We start from the raw sequence: 19,591 nt of genomic DNA, 5'->3' as shown, positions 1-19,591 counted from the left end.
AGCCCCGCCCCCTGCAGTTCCCGGGAGGGTCTGGCCGGAGAAACTGGATCCCATCCGCCAATAAGAAGACGCCGCAGTCCCCGTGCCCCCAGACGCCGACCAATCGTGCTAGACCAGCAGGCCGGGCAGTGCCTCCTGGCGGCCACGAGGCTTCACTGCAGCTGTCCGCCGCACTCAGTGTCGCCGCGCTGCCTACCTGAGTAGGAGCGCTCCGGGGCGGGGGTGCGGTCGTGCAATAGGAAGCGGAGTGCTTTGCAAGCTTCCCGTGGGACACCCGTTAACTCGGCCGGACACCAAGTCTGGTGCATCCCCAGCCGATCTCTCCAGTTTCCATCCTTGGTGCTCGAAGTCCCCCGCTCGTAGCAGCTATGCCTCTCAGCCGCAGTCTCTCGATGTCCTCGCTTCCAGGACTGGAAGACTGGGAAGACGAGTTCGACCCAGAGAACACAGTGCTTTTCGAGGTGGCCTGGGAGGTGGCCAACAAGGGTGAGAACGCTAGTCTCGGTCCCTTGACCGAGAAGGGCAGTCGAGGATGGGGGCCCAAAACTCTGATTCATACGAACACAGAGCTACCGTGGGGGGACGCTTGGGTCCTGTGAAAAGCGCCTGTGACTTCTGTGTCCTTCTGTGAGTAGGCGTCCTAGGCCCTGGGGGGAAGGGACAAGAGACTACTCTTAAGATGGAAGGAGGCTTCAGGTCCTGTGATCTAGGGGAGAAGGCACTCCCAGAAAGATTCTTGGGTCTTGGAGGGAGGTTTTCGAGGGCCGAGAGACCTGGGATCTAAAAGGGGAAGAGCTGATGCATGTAACCCTGGGGGCACTGGAGCTTTCGGGTCTGTGGTCCAGAGGATGTGACTGGCCTACAAAGAGCTGCTCCTAAAAGTTGGGATTCATGAATTCTTCAGGGAGCATGGCGGACCTGACCACTTTACTGTAAAGATGGGGGGTCCTAGAGACTTGAATTCTTAGATCCAAGGTAGGAAGAGTTGGGAACTTGAATGCCGAGCTGTGAAGGAGCCCAGGGCCTGAGCCATGGCTTCCTAAGAGGAGAGGTGTCTCCCTATGGCCCAGGTCACTTGCATGCTGGAATGGGAGGTACCCACAGCCCCCAGTTGTGTGTATGGGGGTCTAAGACCACTACCTTCTTGCTCAAGAGGAGGCTGGGTTGGAATTCCCAGGAGCTGGGCTGCGTGAGTGTTTCATTTTCTGAATCTTGGGGGAGAAAAAGACTGAGTTTCCGAGCATGGTGGGAGTTGGCAGACTCAGTACTGTGTACTGCCAGATGAAGCTGAAGACCCAGATTCCTAAATCTGAGGTGGGGTCACAGCAGGGGCAGGGCCCAGCCCTGAGTGAACATAGCCAAGGCCCCTGGAGGTGAGGAATGTTAATTCCAGCTTCCTTTAGGTAACTGTGGGAAGCTAAATGGGGCCATGTACCATTCTTCCCAGTGCATCTGAAAGTTGGGAGTTTAGAACCTGGGTCTTAGCCAGGCAGAGGTGTCGCGCGCCTGTAATCCCAGCACTCGGGAGGCAGAGTCAGGCGGATCTCTGTGAGTTCAAGGCCAGCCTGGTCTACAGAGCTAGTCCAGGACAGGCTCCAAACTACAAGAGAAATCCTGTCTCGAAAAAACCAAACTAAAACAAAACAGAAAACAGAGAGAGAACATGAGTCTCTGATCCTTGTTCTCCCAGCTCCTAATTCCCTCGGACTAGGAGCCCTTCCTGTCCGAGGACTAGGGTTCTAACTGGAGCCTGCTCCTCCCTCGGCATCCTTTCTCCACTAGACCCAGGAGGGCTGCCCTCCGGGCTGCTCTCCATGACCCAAGCAAGCCCCAGCCCTACCTCCTCTGATTCCCAAGCATGGGCTCCTGCTGGTCTTCTGTCCTGTCACCCAGCAGGCAGGTCTCAAAGCTATGGACCAACGGTGGGGTTGTCTGTCCTTTGCACTTTGGCCCACAGTGGGCGGCATCTACACTGTGCTGCAGACGAAGGCGAAGGTGACAGGGGATGAGTGGGGTGACAACTACTACCTAGTGGGACCATACACGGAGCAGGGTGTGAGGACCCAGGTGGAGCTGCTGGAGCCCCCAACGCCTGAACTCAAGAGGACTCTGGATTCCATGAACAGCAAGGGCTGTAAGGTAGGACACGGCCTACCCCGGGGGGCAAGGGGGAAGGGGGATGGGGGTGGGGCGGACGGAATGGAAGGACGTGACCTGCCAGCAGGGGCCTAGCAACGGTACTGGAAGTCATGGATACAGTGGGCAGCGCTTTCCCAGCAGACCTAGGGAAGAAAATGATAGACAGGTGTGGGATCTGGTGAAGAAGGCCAGTGGGTACCAGATGTCCGTGAAACGTCAGGTGGATGCAGGTGGATTTAAGCTACTCAGACCCACAGGGTAGAAACAGGCTGGAGCTAGACAGCAAGATCGCCAGAGCCAGATGTTGTGTGTAATCCCAGCACTCTGGACCATAAGAAGATACTGTCTCAAAATAAATAAATAAAATAGAAGAACAATTAGCCAGACAGGCAAAAAGATGGATTACTAATGAAGAGAGGAGTCTGAGAGAGCCATCTAGGGACTAAAGATGGGAGGCGGGGGGGGGGCTGAGTAGAGAGCCCCTGCCTAGAACCCCCAGTGAGGGGCTGGGGTGTGGCTCAGTGGTAGATCCCCTGCCTAGAATCCCCCAGTGAGGGGCTGGGGTGTGGCTCAGTGGTAGATCCCCTGCCTAGAATCCCCAGTGAGGGGCTGGGGTGTGGCTCAGTGGTAGAGCTCCTGCCTAGAGTCCCCCAGTGAGGGGCTGGGGTGTGGCTCAGTGGTAGAGCCCCTGCCTAGAATCCCCCAGTGAGGGGCTAGGGTGTGGCTCAGTGGTAGAGCCCCTGCCTAGAATCCCCCAATGAGGGGCTGCAGAGCACGGTCCCTGTGTTCACTCTTAAGAGAAGCACTCAGGAGGCAGAGGCAGGAGGATCTCTGTGAGTTTGAGGCTAGCCTGGTCTACAAAGAATTTTCCAGGACAGCCAAAGCTGAACAGAGAAACCCTGTCCTGAAAATCAAAAAAGAAAGAAAGAAAGATGAGGGCCATAAAGAGAAAACAAAAGGAGAGGGCGGTGAGAAGAAAGAGAAAGCCTAAAGAGAAGTGTCTGTCCTCTGGGAAGAGGCCATGAGAGGCGGAAGTCACAAAATCAGGGACTGGAAGACAGACAGGTGCAGGGTGGGGTGGGCTCCAGCATCCAGTCAGGCCAGACCATGACCCTATGGGACCCCAGAGCGGCCACATCCCTCCCCCAGGGCAGCTGTTCCTAATAATAGACCCCTCCCAGCAAAAGGGCAGACAACAGCTGGGCGGGGGGAGGGGTACCCCAGTGAGACTCTGGCAGGACCAAGCGTTGGGACAGAGGGACATCGAGTTTTAGGAACATGGCAATGGGCAGGAAAGTTGTTAGACGTGTGACTACAGATTACAAAACGGGAAAATGGGGAGAAAATGGCAGGCTGCAATTATGTAGGGTACAAATGAGGCGAGGGAGAGGGAGCTGGCTGAGCTCAGTTACCAGGCTCAGGAATAAGGCAGTGGGTGAGACATAATGCTAGCTTGTCTGAACCTCCCTCTGCCTCTCTCCCAGGTGTATTTTGGGCGTTGGCTGATTGAGGGGGGACCCCTAGTGGTACTCCTGGATGTGGGGGCCTCAGCCTGGGCCCTGGAGCGCTGGAAGGGTGAGCTTTGGGACACCTGCAACATCGGAGTACCCTGGTACGACCGTGAGGCCAATGACGCTGTCCTGTTTGGCTTCCTCACCACCTGGTTCCTGGGTGAGGTAGGCCCTGCTACAGACCCCACCTCAGCCTCTCTACCCAGACTTCAAACTATAATCCTTCCTCTCTTGAGCCAGAGGGTGGGCTTCCCCTGGGAATTCTTGGAATTGTGGGTTTTTTAATCCAAGGGTCAACTCTGATTTGGGGGACATGAGTGCCCAGGAGTCTAGCTTCTTTTCTCAGAGACCCAAAGTGCCGACCCCAGCTTCATTTCCTCTCATCTTCCAGGAGTAAACACACCAAGCATGGCCTCCAGGGAGCCCTGTCATCAGTAGGCTGCTTCACAGGAATTCTGGGAGTTGCTCTCTAGTTGATATTGAGTGCATCTAAGCACTTGGAGGGGACTCTTGGTGCTTACGGATTTTGAGTTGGTTTCAGAACGAGCAATCTGGGCTGCTCCCCCACTCCCCTATCCTAGGGTTTTTAAAAGTTTTAGGGCGGTGGTGGCGCATGCCTTTAATCCCAGCACTGGGGAGGCAGAGGCAGGCAGATCTCTGTGAGTTCAGGGCCAGCCTGATCTACAGAGCAAGATCCAGGACAGGCTTCAATGCTACACAGAGAAACCCTGTCTTGAAACGCCCCCACAAAAAAAAAAAAAGTTTTAGGAAACTTAGCTACAATGCCCTAGGACAAACAGAGCTACTTGATTACCAGAATCCTGGACGTCTTGGTCCTGTCTTTTGCCCATAAAAATTTACTACCCTGATTGAAATGTCAAATGTCCTGGAGTTGTGAGCAGGACTTCGGAACATGGACATGTTGGTCCTTCCAGTTCCATCATGCCAGGATTCAGACATTGGTAAACAAACAAACAAATGCCCGTCACCTTCTGGGGATGAGGTCAGCTGGTTGACCTCACTTGAGTTTAATCCCTTGTCTTTGCAAATGCTGCCTGCTGTGTGCATAATGTCAGTGGTCACCTCTCCCCTGATTCCCGGCTGTCCTCTGTGCCATGTGGAAACACAGTGACCCTGTCCCTCTTTCCCCATAGTTCCTGGCCCAGAGCGAAGAGAAGCCGTACGTGGTTGCCCACTTCCATGAATGGTTGGCAGGCGTTGGTCTGTGTCTGTGCCGTGCCCGGCGATTGCCAGTGGCGACCATCTTCACCACCCATGCCACACTGCTGGGCCGCTATCTGTGTGCTGGTGCCGTGGACTTCTACAACAACCTGGAGAATGTGAGCTGGAAGCATGGGAGACACAGTATTGCCTGACAGCCCAAAGCTCTGGCAGAGAGTCATGTGCCATAGAGCCCAGGCTCCCAGCCCTTCCGCCATCAGACACAGGGCAGACCCTGGCCCCCTCCCTCTAACAAACACAAAGAACAGCCCAGACCCTATTCTCAGAGTCCAGCTGCCAATCCCAGTCTCCCTCAGACGTTAGTGAAGGCCTGAGTCTTACCCCAGTCCTCTACCCTGACTTCGCTCCCTTCCTGCCTAGTTCAATGTGGACAAAGAAGCAGGCGAGAGGCAGATTTATCACCGCTACTGCATGGAGCGCGCGGCCGCCCACTGCGCTCATGTCTTCACCACTGTGTCCCAGATCACGGCCATTGAGGCTCAGCACCTCCTCAAGAGGAAGCCAGGTAGGCTCTGAGCTGTGGTCCCTACACATGGATGAGGTAAGGGAACATGCCAAGCTGCAGAGAATAGAACACCAACTGCCGTTAAGTCCTGGCTTGAGGTGGTAACTTGTAAATGAGGCTGGCTGGCTCTGTATCCTGAAGGATACAGGGAGCTACAGTTGTCTCCTCCTGTCACAAGTGGCTCGCATATGCCGATCCTCTGAAAGAAATGCAAATACAGGGGCTTAAGTTCGAATACAGTCAGGTTGGAACTAGGTTTGCTCTTCCTACCCCATATGCTCCTCAACTTTGCCTCAGGTCCTGATGTGGCTGTGCTTGTAATTTTTTGTTGCTTTGTTGTAAGTGTGTGTGTGTGTGTGTGTGTGTGTGTGTGTGTGTGTGTTTATATTTCCATGCATGTATATGTTGAGACCAAAGGAGAATGGCAGGTGTCTTCTCTGTGACTATTTTTTAGAGTTCTATGTTATTTTTACTCATGTATATGTAGGTGTATGTGCACCCGCGTGTGCGCGTGTGTTTGTTCATGGAGGGTAGAAGAGGACCTGGTCCTAACTTCAGATGGAGTTACTAACACTTTTAGCCACCCAAGTAGATGCTGCCAGAGCAGTAAGCTGGCCCGGCCGCTGAACCGTTTCTCCCCCACACCCCTTCCTTAACAAGGCGGGTCTCTCAGGCTGGAGAGATGGCTCAGGGGTTAAGAGCACTGGCTGCTCTTCCAGAGGTCCTGAGTTCAATTCCCAGCAACCACATGATGGCTCACAACCACCTGTAATGAGATCTGGCGCCCTCTTCTGGCCTGCAGGCATACATGCAGGCAGAACATTGTATACATAATAAACATAAAAATCTTTAAAAGAAAAATAAGGCGGGTCTCTCGTTGGACCTGGAGTTTTCCATTTTGCTGAGGCTATTTAAGATCCCAGGATCGACCTATCTCCCCTCCCAGTGCTGGGGTTAACGGCACACTTAGTCATGCCAGCTTTCATTGAATGCTGTGGGTTAGGACCTCTTTTTATAAAACGTTAAGTTAGTATTTTCGTAAGCGTAACTGTCAGTACCTCAGCTCCTGCAGATGGGTGACCACGTGGGGATCTGATGTACTCAGGGACTCTGGGAGGTGTGGCTTTCCATCTGTCCTTCTCCCACCTGAAACAGGAACTAAAAACACCACCGCTGGGCCACTTCTCCCAAGATACACCTTCTCTTTTCCTTTTATTTTCTTTCTTCAGCCAAGGTCTCACGTATGTACTCTGGGGTAGTCTTTTCTGTTGTTGTTTCTGAGACAGGGTTTCTCTGTAGTTTTGGTGGCTGTCCTGGAACTCGATCTGTAGCCTAGGCTGGCCTAGAACTCACAGAGATCCACCTGCCTCGGCCTCCCAATTGCTGGGACTAAAGGCGTGCGCCACCGCTGCCCGGCTCTCTGGGGTAGTCTTAAACTGAAGGTTCAGTTACTGAAGTGCCTCAGTTTCCACAGTGTTGCGATTAGCACACTCGCTCACGCTTGGCCACAATACACTGTCTGTCTTCATGCTTCCTTTAGGGGCTCAACCATTTCCTCCCTGCATAGAATTTTTTAAAACTTTTTTTTTTATTCAATTGTGTGTGTTCGTCTGTGTGCCTGTGCGTGTGTATGTGGGTGCATGCCCCCAAGTATATGGACACTGGTTACTCGTCTGGAGGACCCAGGTTCAATCCCCAGCACCCACATGGTAGCTTACAACCATCTGTAATTCCACTTCCAGATCTGACACCCTCTTCTGGCCTTAGCAGGCAGCAGACACACACGTGGTACACAGCTGTACATGAGGGCAAAACACCAATACACATAAAATAAAAGGAATAAATTTAAAAAATAAAAAGTGAAGAAGGGTCAAGTGCCAGAGTTGAATCAATCACCCAGAGCCGAGCTCACAAAGGAGCCGCGGGAACAGGGAAGTTGCTTTCCCTTCCTATAGGCATCAATGACTTTGATCAGAATGAAGAATGAAACATGGCCCTTCTCCCCCAATCCTAGATATTGTGACCCCTAATGGGTTGAACGTGAAGAAGTTCTCTGCTATGCACGAATTCCAGAACCTTCATGCTCAGAGCAAAGCCCGAATCCAGGAGTTTGTGCGTGGCCATTTTTATGGGTATGTGAACCAGATGGCTAAGAGAGGAGGCCAGGGGTTGAGACTCCTGGATCTGATGGAGGAGGGCTGGACTCAGGTCCCCTAGCTCTGAGGAGAGAAGACTCCCCATGTCTCAGGGAGAGGGTGAAGGTTTGAACTGCATGTCTGCCTCTGTTACCTGTGCATTGTAAAAGATGCTTCAGCCTGTGGCTGCTGGAGTTTGTAGTTTTCCGAGCAGGGCTGGGAGCTTGCCTCACTTCCCGTGGCTTGTTTTCAGGCACCTGGACTTCAACTTAGACAAGACTTTGTATTTCTTTATTGCTGGCCGCTACGAGTTCTCCAACAAGGGAGCTGATGTGTTCCTGGAAGCCTTGGCCCGGCTCAACTATCTGCTCAGAGTAAGGCCTGGTCCTTGGGGGGGAGCTACAGGAGAAAAGCGTGTGCCAAGCCGGGGAGCCGGAGAGAGCAGAGACCTGCCAGGTGGTTATGGAGACCTTTGGGTAGGAGCAGAGCATAGGAACCCAGAAAGATCAGAAGTCAGGTCTAGTGGCACATGCCTAGTATTCCAATACCTGGGATGGGGGCGGGGGGGGCGGGTCTGAAGCAGAAGGATCAAAATTTCAAGGTCAGTTTTTGTTTACAGAATGAGTTCAAGATCAACCTGCGCAGTTTTGAGACCCTGTATCAAAATAAAAACAGGGCTGGGAGCATGGCTTAGTGGTAGAGGCCCTGCCTAGAATCCCCCAGTGAGGGGCTGGGGGTGTGGCTCAGTGGTAGAGCCCCTGCCTAGAATCCCCCAGTGAGGGGCTGGGGGTGTGGCTCAGTGGTAGAGCCCCTGCCTAGAATCCCCCAGTGAGGGGCTGGGGTGTGGCTCAGTGGTAGAGCCCCTGCCTAGAATCCCCCAGTGAGGGGCTGGGGTGTGGCTCAGTGGTAGGCACCTACCTATGCAGGAAACTTCGATTTTAATCTCCTATATTATTATAAAAAAAGGAATCCGAAGTCCCATAATTGCTAGCAGTGAAGGCATGGTTGAGCCCCGCATCCTGACATCCCTCTGCTCCTTGTCCCAGGTGAACGGCAGTGAGCAAACCGTTGTTGCCTTCTTCATCATGCCGGCCCGGACCAACAACTTCAACGTGGAAACCCTGAAGGGCCAAGCCGTGCGCAAACAGCTGTGGTGAGCAGTCCTTGGCCAGACCCTGGGGCTTCATACCTACTGTGTCCTGGGCTTATCTCTTTGTGGTTGTCTCTGACATGATCAGGATGCCACACCCATTCCTAGTGAAATCAGCACTTAAAGCATGTGGCCTGGCCGGACAAGTGTGAACGCATGATCAGGGCAGGTAACCCACAGTAGTTTCCACCCTGCCACCAGCTGTGGCCTTCCTTGTTATTTAGCCGAGCCACCGCATCCTCACTGAGCCTGTTTCCTGCTCTCTGGAAGCCACCCATTCATTGTCCACCAGTCTCTGAATATCTGCATGTGGTGGGCACTGTTCTAAGCATGCTTGAGAAGCGAGGAAGAGGTAGGGATACAGCTCAGTTGGCAGAGTGCCGGCTGTGGTGGTCCATTTCTCTAATTCCAGCACTTGGGAAGGGGAGGCAGGAGGGTCAGAGGTCCAAGGTCATACTAAGCGCCAGGCTTCCAGGGCATGAGGGGGCAGGTAGAGGAGAGAGGGGAAAGAAGAGAGGGGTCCAGGGTGGCTGGGTCAGCATGTCCCAGCGAGGACATAGGCTGCAGCCCTGGGATGAGTCATGAGATGGTAGGGTGATAGTCTTTTCCGAACGTGTGTGCCAAGATGTTCCTCTCTCAGAATATTATTCCTCTTGTTTATAAAACAGGGTCTGGTGTTACTGTCCAAGATTCATGCGAATCCTAATAATAGCTGACATTCTGGAAGGCTCAGTGGCTGGGCTTCTCTTGACCTCTCAGGCTCTCTGCAACTCCTGAGGTTGATTCTATTTTTATACTCATCTCATGGATGAGTCACTGAAGTCAGAGAGGAAAGGCCACCTGTCCTCAGTGACACATCTCAAGGAACTCAAGCATTCTCCAGTCCCCTTCCTCCAGTTTGAAGCCCCCCCAGGGCATGGCTTCTCTACCCAGACCTCAGTTTCTCTGTTGCTCCAAAGCCTGAGAGTAAAGTGTAGCCGGTGTGTATGTGGTATTTTTTCTCTCTCCCTCCAGGGACACAGCCAATACAGTCAAGGAGAAATTCGGGAGGAAGCTTTATGAATCCTTACTAGTGTGAGTGCCCAGCCCTGGTTCTCTCCCCATTATTGGTAACCTGACCTGTCCCATCCCCCTCAAATGTGTCCCCGTCCCCTTGCAGGGGGAACCTCCCAGACATGAACAAGATGCTGGACAAGGAGGACTTCACTATGATGAAGAGAGCCATCTTTGCCACTCAGGTACGGGTCAGCACCCTGAGAGGAGTTCTGGCCGCTCCCAGCATTTCCTGGGGCCTCTTGCCTCAAAGGTTTCTGGGAGTTTTGGTTTCTTGGGTGGCCCTTTATAAAGGGTCCAATTCTGAGCTCAACAGAAATGTCAGTGTTAAAACACAACCTCCACATCAAAGGGAACAAGAGTGTTTCTTCTGGCCCAGTGGTGGTGGTGGCGGCGGCGGCGGTGGCGGTGGCGGCGCACACCTTTAATCCTGGAACTCAGGAGGTAGAGGCTGGTGGGTCTCTGAATTCAAGACCAGGCTGGTCTACAGAGTGAGTTCTGGGACAGCTAGAGAAAACCCTGTCTCAAAAAAACCAAAAAAGGGGTTGGGGATTTAGCTCAGTGGTAGAGTGCTTGCCTAGCAAGCACAAGGCCCTGGGTTCGATCCTCGGCTCCAAAAAATAAAAAATTAAAATTAAAAAGAGAGAGAGAGAGAGAGAGACAGACAGACAGTTTATCCTGGAGCCAAGCAGGACCATGGACCAGGAACACAGACTCAGGTCACCTGGAACACCATGGACCAGCATAGTAACAATTTTTTGACTTTTTATGGTAACAGAACAAAGAAAGTAATAATGAAAGGTATTTTTTAAAATGCATTGGTGGAGACATCAGGTTAAGAGGGGTGCAGCAAAGGAGGACATCTCAGCTAAGGGGACATCATGGACCTAAGGTGCTCTCCGTGACATTTCTAGTCTTAGCTGGTGAAAACTAGGGCTTCGCTAGGTTGACACACCCCAAAAGCTTTTATCTGTTAGTTGTAGCTCTTATTAGATCAGAGACGGGGCAAGGACGGGCTATTTAGTGGGCTGAAATAGCCCAAGATAAATCTTTATTGGTGGTGTTTGGTATTTGTTTTTGACGAATAGTTTTCTCTGCTTAGCCCTGGGCTATCCTGGATCCTCTGTGTAGACCAGGCTGGCCCCAAACTCAGAGATCTGCCTGTTTCTGCCTTTGGAATGCTGGGATCAAAGGCGCGCATCACCATGCCCAGCACCGTGGCTGTGTCTTATTTCCTGCAGAACCCTCTGATTCTTTGGGTTGGAATTAAATGGATGGGAAGCATTAGGAAGGTGTGACCCACAAAATGAGAACTACATTTTGCACTGTACTGACTGACTTCCTTTGTCCCCAAGGCTTCTGGGAATTAGAGTTTTTCATTTCCCGAGGTCAAGGGACTTTGGTGCCTATAGACAGCATTGGTGAGGCTGAGTTTGGGGATCTAGACAGCTCACATGCACTACTGAGGTAGGATGTACTTTTGGATAAAATATTTCTTAAGTGAGGCAGCCGCTTCACACATGAGTAAAGCTAACAAGGGGCTGCTTGGAGGTGGATTTTGTGGGCCTCACACACCACCAACCTGTATGCCCTTTAATGAGATGAGGTAACAGTTGCAAAGAACTCTTCAAGGTAGAAAGGTCTAGGGTTTCCTGTCAGTCTATCTTTGTGTTGAAGCTGTGACTCCTGGGGGTAGGGGATGAATTTTCCTAAGAAAACTACAACTCCCGGCTGCCTTACATCTTGTTCTCAAATGGACACAACTGTTCACTTGACTGCTTCACTTGATCTTCGCCAAAAGGCCGAAAAGTGATCCACTTGACTGCTTGACTGGGAGCATGCCGCGGACTGGGTCTCAGCTGGACCTCCAGACCGAGGGAGAACGGGGTGAAGGTACTCAGGATAAGTGGGATTCGGCGAGTGACAGACAGACACAGACACGAGAGTATGCTGTGAAGCTGCTGCAATTTTACTCAGACCAAGCAGTGAATTTTATACAGTTATTTGAGGAAACACGGCAATCGGCCAGTAGGGTGACAGACATAGAATCAACAATGTAGTACACAATTTTCTCAGAATGACTAACAGATCTCATGAGTACAGCCTTTACTTCCCCCTTTGTGGTTCCTCATCCAGACAGAGAACATTACGGCCCTAGCTGTAGCTTTCCTTCTACATAATCATTAAACATTTGTTCTGTATCAAAATTAAACCTATCCCACCATAGTTCTAACCATGGTCTTATTTGTGTTAGAATATTTAACCTTTGCCTGTGGGTGAGAAGGCACCAGGGGGGTCGGGACCTAGCTAATCTTTCCCTGAACTGTAACTTATGCCATTCTGTTTTCATACCATCATGATTCACCCATCAGTTCCCATGTACATCATAAGCTCCCATGAAAGGTAATGGTTCTAAATAGTTATATCTAAGATTAAAGTTAGGGGGTTGCCACCATCGACCCTTGATGAGAAACTCTATTTGTCCCTGAATAATTCTTGTAGGAATGGCTAATTCCTGTAACTGCTTCCTCGCAGCTGCTGTCGGCTGCGCGTGTGGATTGCCTATGAGTGTCTGTACCTTTACTTTCATTCTCTCCTCGCTAGAATCTTTGTCCTTCTGAATCATAAGTTCCTTTTGTTCTAAATCATTCATGAATTCCCCCAAACTTTAGGGACCCTCTTGAACTGTTTGCCTAAGAGCTTAAGTCATAGGTGGGAGTATTGAAGCCACTTTTGAGGAATCATAACTCTCTTTATGGGGCACATCAGGAACATTAAGGGTTAACTTCCTGGAATCAATACACAAGGAAACAGCAATAATTACAGCTGCAAAGAGAAGAAGGCAGAGTGCCAGCCAGCCTCTGCAAGCAGATCTGCGTGGTTCCGTGTAGCCTGGCACCTTGATTCAGGCAGATTGATGAGGGGTCGCCGGGGGCATAGACCCGAGGGCCTCGAGCCCCCCTTTCCCACGTAACTACCTCATCCAAGGCATTTGTCAAGCGGGCGACACCATTGTGGGCGTGGCAGGAGCATCTGAATTTCCTTGGGGTTTCCTTTTGGGGAGGGGGTGAACAGGGCCAGCATTCTGCTGCCATCCTAGTTTATGGTACATGGTCACATCAACCGAGATGGCGGTAAAGTCATGTGGTGGCTTCCATCTTATCGAGGTTCCTTTAAGGACAGACAAAAGTATATAACAGAATACAGACACTTCCTCATAATCCGTGGAGTGCCTTAACACCAGCTCTGCCTCAGTTTAGCTGTATTTTTTGTCATTTTGTTTTTGCTCATAATAGTTAAAAGGAAAAGGCTGGTTCTAGTCTGGAATTTGTTGACCTCTGTTGGTAGTGTCTTCAGATCCCTGGTGTTGTCATGGCCCAGGAGCAAATGGCCTGTCTCTCCCTTGACCCTCCCCCACCTCACTTGTGATTTCTACAGCGGCAGTCTTTCCCCCCGGTGTGCACCCACAACATGCTAGATGACTCCTCAGACCCCATCCTGACCACTATTCGCCGAATTGGCCTTTTCAACAGTAGTGCTGACCGTGTGAAGGTAAGAGCTGGCCTATGGTTGGGTGGGTGTGCCAGGGGAAAGGGTTATTCCTTGGGCATCATGCTTATCTCCATAGTTTATCAACTATACTGTCTTAGGATTTCTATTGCTGTGAAGAGACACTATGACCACAGGAACTCTTATAAAGGAGAACATTTAATTGGGGCTGGCTTACAGTTCAAAGGTTTAGTCCATTATTATCATAGTGGGAATCATAGAGCCATGCAGGCAGACATGGTGCTGGAGAGGTAGATGAGAGTTCTACATCTGGATCCACACACAGCAGGAAGAGACAGTGAGCCACTGGCCTGGCTTGCCCTTCTGGGATCTCAAAGCCTTCCCTCAGTGACACAGTTCCTCCAACAAGGCCACATCTACTCCAACAATGCCACAGCTCCCTATGAGCCTATTGGCCATTTTTATTCAAACCACCATATGCACTATTTAGACAGAACCCTGCCTTCTGAGGCCAACTGAATTAAGTTGAAGTCTTTGGCTTGCTGTGTCTGTTTAGAGTAATGCGCCCTCTCTGGGCTGCTCTGGGTGTTTGGGAAGTAGCTCAGCCCTTTTCTTCCACTGCAGGTGATTTTCCACCCAGAGTTCCTCTCTTCCACAAGCCCTCTCCTCCCAGTGGACTATGAGGAGTTTGTCCGTGGCTGTCACCTTGGGGTCTTCCCCTCCTACTATGAGCCCTGGGGCTACACACCTGGTGAGTGCAGACAGGAAGGCGGCAGAACGAACGCTGGGGTCTTGTTTTGTTCGGGAATGAACCTGTAGCATGGCTCCTCCATTGAGGGACGATGGGAACAGCCCATGCTGTTCCCATGTACATTGTTGTGACACAGCTGTCTACGGGGCTCGGGACTAGAAGACTGGCGTTCATTCCCAGCGGCCGTGACTAATAACCTCATCTCCAGCCCGCTGATGTGTTATCCCTCAGAACCATGAGCTGCTGAGGGCAAGGCTGTTCCTAGTGCTCGCAGGCTTGCTGTGTAGCCAAGGCTGGTCTTGAACTCCTGATCATCCTGCTTCTACTTCCCGAGTGCCGGGGTCACCAGCCTGCACCACTGCGTCCTGTTTGTACAGTGGTGGCTGTCACAACCAGGGCTCTGTGCTTGCCAGGCAAGCATTCTACCAGCTGAACCTCCTCTCCTGGTCCCCAACGCCTTTTAACTTCCTCTCCACACCTCTCTTCAGCCCTGACCTCTGAGTTGGAATTGCTTGTGTGTAATTCTCCCTCACTGGGGGAAGACTATGGGGTTTTCTTGTTTATTTAATTATTTTCTTTGTTTTGTTTTGTTTTGGTTTTTTCAAGACAGGGTTTTTTTTTGTTTTTTGTTTTTTCCCCCAGCTTATTTTTGTTTTTTTAGGGAGGGTTTTGTGAAACCCAAGCTGGCCTCAAGCTCACTGTATCTGAGGATGATCTTGAACTCTTGACCTTCCTACTTCTGTCTTTTTAGTGTATTATAGGCATGTTCATCGAATCTTTGTGTGTGTGTGTATGTTTCTGTGTCTGTGTGTCTATGTCCATGTATCTGTCTCTCTTACACATACACAGTGAATTATTATTTCTCTGCCTTACAGAGCTTGGGTGAGGGGTTACTCAAAGGTGTGTGGGCAACTCTAAAGCAGGCATATCACAGAGTAAGTTTCACCCCATCTCCATGGCTGCAGAGATGGGGCCTCCTCCCACACCATGCTGTAGGACCTCCTAAGACCACACGACCAATTAAAGCTGGAGCAGGATTACATAGGATCTGGGAGGAGATGTTGGGAGAAGAGGCTAGAATCTCCAGAGAGGTGTAATGCCCCACCGCCTCCTTCTGTGAGGGAGCATCAGCAGGCCCGGGTCTTGAAAGTCATCACCCTGCCCTAGTGAAGATAATAATTGTTGTTATGCCTGGAGAACATCTACCATGGGATCTTTATTGCCTAGGCTTGAACTCCTGGCGGTCCTTGCCCTAGCTCCCTGAGCCTTGGGATCACTAACTGCCATTATATCTCACTCTGAGATCTTTTCTTACCTCTAGTGGAAACAGACTGTGAGCTGGGTGTGGTAGCACACTGGGAAAGCTGAGGCAGGAGAGTCATCATTTCAAGGCCAGCCTGGGCTCCACAGTAAGACCCTCAAAAGCAAACCACTAACCAGCAGCTAGCGTGCATACCTGTAATGTACACTAACTAATGGGATGCAGAGGCAGGAGGATTAGGAGTTCCTTGGCTAACTAGTGAGATCAGGGCCATCCTGGGCTACATGAGACCCTGTCTCAAACAATAGGGTCTGGAGAGATGGCTCATCAATTAAGAACACTGACCGAGCCAGGAAGTAGTGGTGTATGCAGTCCCAGCACTCAAGGGCAGAGGCAGGCATATCTCTGAGTTTGAGGACAGCCTGGTCTACATAGTGAGTTCCTTTCTCGAGAAAACCAAAAATAAAATAAAATAGAGGACTTAGATTCAATTCCTAGCACCCACATGGCTGCTAACTCTAGTTCCAGGGGATCCAACATTTTCTTTTGGATTCTGCAGACACTACAAACACCCATACACCATAAAAAATAAAAAAGTTTCAAAACAACAACTACCGACCTGATTATGACCGTTTGATAATCCAAAGCTTACACACACACGCTGTATCTTAATGTCATTGTGGTTAAGTAAAGTTCTTTATCTATTCATCTATTTATCTATCGATTGATTGATTGATTGATTGATTGAGATAGGGTTCTCTGTGTAACAGTCCTAGCTGTCCTGAACTCGCTCTGTAGACCAGGCCTGCCTCTGCCTCCCAAGTGCTGGGATTAAAGGCGTGCCCACCACCGCCCCGCGCTTAACTAAAGTTCTTTATGTGAGCCCAGCACTAGTGTTCCATAAGTAAATATCCTCTTCATCACGGACTTTTTCGCAGATTCGCTTTTCTGAGTCTCCTAGCTTCTCTTCTAGAAATGGGGAGGCCCTCAACACCCTTGCGGGTGCAGTGGGAATACACTTGGCTCAGTTGCCAGCAGGTGGCAGTGTAGAGGCATCTCTTGGGGAACAGGCTGGAGAGACCTGTTGAGTTTCCATTTCCCATTCTTGACCCTACAGCTGAGTGCACCGTCATGGGCATCCCCAGCATCTCCACCAACCTCTCTGGCTTTGGCTGCTTTATGGAGGAACACATCGCAGATCCCTCAGCTTATGGTCAGTGCAAACGGAAGACAGCATGGGGGGCCTGGCCCACAATTCAGACCTTTTTGTTTCTCTTTTTTAACAAACCCTGATCTCTGCCTCTGTAGGCATTTACATTCTGGATCGGAGGTTCCGCAGCCTGGATGATTCGTGCTCGCAGCTCACCTCCTTCCTGTACAGCTTCTGTCAGCAGAGCCGGCGCCAGCGCATCATCCAGCGGAATCGCACAGAGCGGCTGTCGGATCTGTTGGATTGGAAGTACCTAGGCCGGGTACGACCCCTTCCCTTTCCTTAGCCTCCTCTGGTTCCTACGAGGCTGGAGTTGGATGGGCGCGGCGGCGCACGCCGGTAATCAATCCCAGCACTCGGGAGGCAGAGGCAGGCGGATCTGTGAGTTCAGGGCCAGCCTGGTCCAGCGTGAGTTCCAGGACAGGGACCAAAGCTCCACACAGAGAAAAGTCGCCGGGCTTTATCTCCCACTAGCTTGAGTGTAACCTCTGTCCTTGACATGTTTTGCCCTCCTTTCTGCCAGTACTACATGTCTGCACGGCACATGGCTCTGGCCAAGGCCTTTCCAGATCATTTCACCTATGAGCCCCATGAGGTAGATGCGGTAAGTGAAGCAGGGACCGATGCTGGGCAGGGATGGCCTGGTTTGGGACTGATGGTTGGTTGATGGACACCTCTAGGGACTTAAGTAGCATCCGTTCACTCTATTTTGTGCCTGCTCGGTGGTATGCAGACCCAGGGGTACCGTTACCCACGGCCAGCCTCCGTACCGCCATCGCCCTCACTGTCTCGGCACTCCAGCCCACACCAGAGTGAGGATGAGGAAGAGCCCCGGGATGGACCCCTGAGGGAAGACAGTGAGCGTTATGATGAGGAAGAAGAGGCTGCCAAGGACCGTCGCAACATCCGAGCACCAGAGTGGCCACGCCGAGCCTCCTGTTCCTCCTCCACTGGCGGAAGCAAGAGAAGCAACTCAGTGGATACTGGACCCTCCAGCTCACTCAGCACGCCCTCTGAGCCCCTGAGTCCTACCAGTTCTGTGGGCGAGGAGCGTAACTAAGCCTCTCTATGCGGCTCCCTGCCCGTCCTGTGTCCCTCCTGGGGCTTATACAGATGGGAGGGTGCCCGAGCACCACTCCAGACTGAATGGGACCCCTACCCAGTGTGGTCCATAGCCCAGTTCAGACACTCCAGCCCCTCGGCTCCAATCTTGGAGTCCCCACACTCCACTCCGCTGTGCCTTTCTTGAATTGCAGAACACATTCTTTATGCTCTGGCCTGGAGTCTCCAGGCTTAGATTGGGTACCAGAGGCCAGGAATCTGCCTTTGTTCTTCAATGCTAGAGGTTTTAGGACACCTGGTGTACTGTTTTCCAGGCTGCAGCTTCATTTGATCCTACAACCATACAGAGTATGCTGTGCGCAGGCCTGCCCTCAGAACCACCTCATATTAGAATCTGTGTGGCCTCCCTGCAACTGGGACAGCCAAGTTCAGAGTTAGGACACCTCAGGGATTAACATAGTTGAATATGGGGCTGGAAAGGTAGCTCAGTTGTCAGTGCTTGCCTAGCATGCCTGAAGCCCTGAGATTTAGTCTAGCACCTCATAAACCTGGTGTGGTGCGCATGTGTAATTCCAGCACTCAGTAGGTGGAGGTAAAATGGCCAGGAGTTTAAGGTCATCTGCTACATAGGGAGTTAGTTCATGGCTAGGGTGGGCAACACAAAAGACTGTCTCAAAATCCAGCAAAGCAAAGGTGATCATGTTTATCGTCCTCCATTTCAACCCACAACTGGGATGTCCGGACAGGCTGCAAGGTTGGCCTCCCTGGATATCATGTTCATTTCTTCAAGGGAGCATGCAGAATTGCACTAGAGGATATTCTTCCCCCTTGGTCCGGTGTCAACCCCACAACTGCCCAGCCTACTGTGGAACAGCTGGGCTCTGGCTCCCAGTGGCCAAATCAGGAGTCTTGTCACTGCTGTACCCCGGTCCCCTTTCCTGATCTAGAAACAAGGAGCCCACTGGCTTCTTGAAGCCCCACATGTACCTCGAGGCCTTTCTGCCTGCAAGCTTGTCCTGCCCCAGCTTCTGTGAATGGGCGGGCCCCTCACATGCCCCTCACGTGCTGTGTCTGGCCTGAGGCCTTCCTTGGCTTGCATTTGGAGGGGGGAGGGCAGAAGGTGTGTGATTGGAGTGTGTCCAGAGATGAAAAAATATACCTGTATTTAAGAGTTGCAAGTGTAACTGGACAAGAAGTGGTGGGTCTCCCTCCTTACTTCCCCATTCTCTATTTTTAAGTTTAATTTTTACGGGTAGGCTCTTGGCACATACCCCAGGGTGGCTCAAATTCACAGCAATCCTGACTTCAGCCTCTTAATTGCTGGTACTACAATACCAGGAGTCGCAGCTTCCTCAGGAAAGCTGAGCCTGACTGCTTAGATTTGAGATACAAGTGGCCAGAGCGCTTCAGTGACCTGAGGTGGGAAGTGGCTGATCTGGAAGTCACTGGAGCACATCGCAAAGGATCTGATGTGCAAAGCCTACCTTGACTGTAGAGCAAGTTCCTAGGGCCAGCTTGGGCAATTTGGCAAGACTCTGGTCCCAAAATGTGAGAATCAGCCTAGGGTGTGGCTAAGCAGGATGTCAGCACAAGGGGTGAGAACCTAGATTGCACTCCCAGGACTTCGGCTAATCACCTAAATCTGTTTCCTACTAATTCTAGCCAGTTCTTCGTGGACATCACATTTGCAGGTCCCAGACCGTGGCTCCCAGTTTCAGCTTCATTGCCCTTTGCATGGCTGAGTCCTCTAATCTCTACTACTGAGGGTGAAGTGACCAGATCACAAAACTGTAGTTGTATTGGGGCAATTTCCCTGCTCACATGACTGCTTACCCTCAAAATCATGAGTCTCTACCACAGTGCAATGATAGGGTAGTTTCACACAGCCCCTTGTATGTTAAAGGGCCTGAGATGACACAGCAGCCTTGTCCAATATCCCCCCATCCTATCCACCCCCATACTTCCCATGTTTGGGCAGCGGTACTGTTTCACATCCTTTTTTGAGACAGGGTTTCTCTGTTGCTTTGCACCTTCCGTGGAACTCCTCTGTAGCCCAGGCTGG

At 51.4% G+C, this 19,591-nt stretch overlaps 1 protein-coding gene across 1 annotated transcript; it reads left to right on the top strand.

Annotated features, from left to right (window-relative positions):
* Positions 1 to 127: 127 nt before the first annotated feature.
* Positions 128 to 19,561, top strand: Gys1 (glycogen synthase 1). The gene is made up of 16 exons (XM_036186081.1): positions 128 to 486; positions 1,958 to 2,139; positions 3,624 to 3,815; positions 4,805 to 4,990; positions 5,253 to 5,397; positions 7,412 to 7,529; positions 7,786 to 7,906; positions 8,579 to 8,685; positions 9,697 to 9,756; positions 9,842 to 9,920; positions 13,174 to 13,287; positions 13,870 to 13,996; positions 16,375 to 16,470; positions 16,566 to 16,729; positions 16,991 to 17,071; positions 17,201 to 19,561. Exons 1-16 carry the CDS (start codon positions 369 to 371, stop codon positions 17,525 to 17,527), a joined length of 2,217 nt encoding a protein of 738 aa, XP_036041974.1. The 5' UTR covers positions 128 to 368; the 3' UTR covers positions 17,528 to 19,561.
* Positions 19,562 to 19,591: the final 30 nt, after the last annotated feature.

This window comes from Onychomys torridus, chromosome 1, assembly GCF_903995425.1.
Source record: "Onychomys torridus chromosome 1, mOncTor1.1, whole genome shotgun sequence".
Taxonomy (NCBI): Eukaryota; Metazoa; Chordata; class Mammalia; order Rodentia; family Cricetidae; genus Onychomys; species Onychomys torridus.
This window is presented reverse-complemented; position numbering and strand designations above follow the sequence as displayed.

Bases quoted from the DNA above. Each gene is read 5' to 3' on its own strand.
- Gys1 (XM_036186081.1), top strand. From the start codon at position 369: ATGCCTCTCAGCCGCAGTCTCTCGATGTCCTCGCTTCCAGGACTGGAA. The intron at 9,757-9,841 runs GTGAGTGCCCAG...GTCCCCTTGCAG, and splicing joins CTTTATGAATCCTTACTAGT to GGGGAACCTCCCAGACATGA. The intron at 13,288-13,869 runs GTAAGAGCTGGC...CTTCCACTGCAG, and splicing joins GTAGTGCTGACCGTGTGAAG to GTGATTTTCCACCCAGAGTT.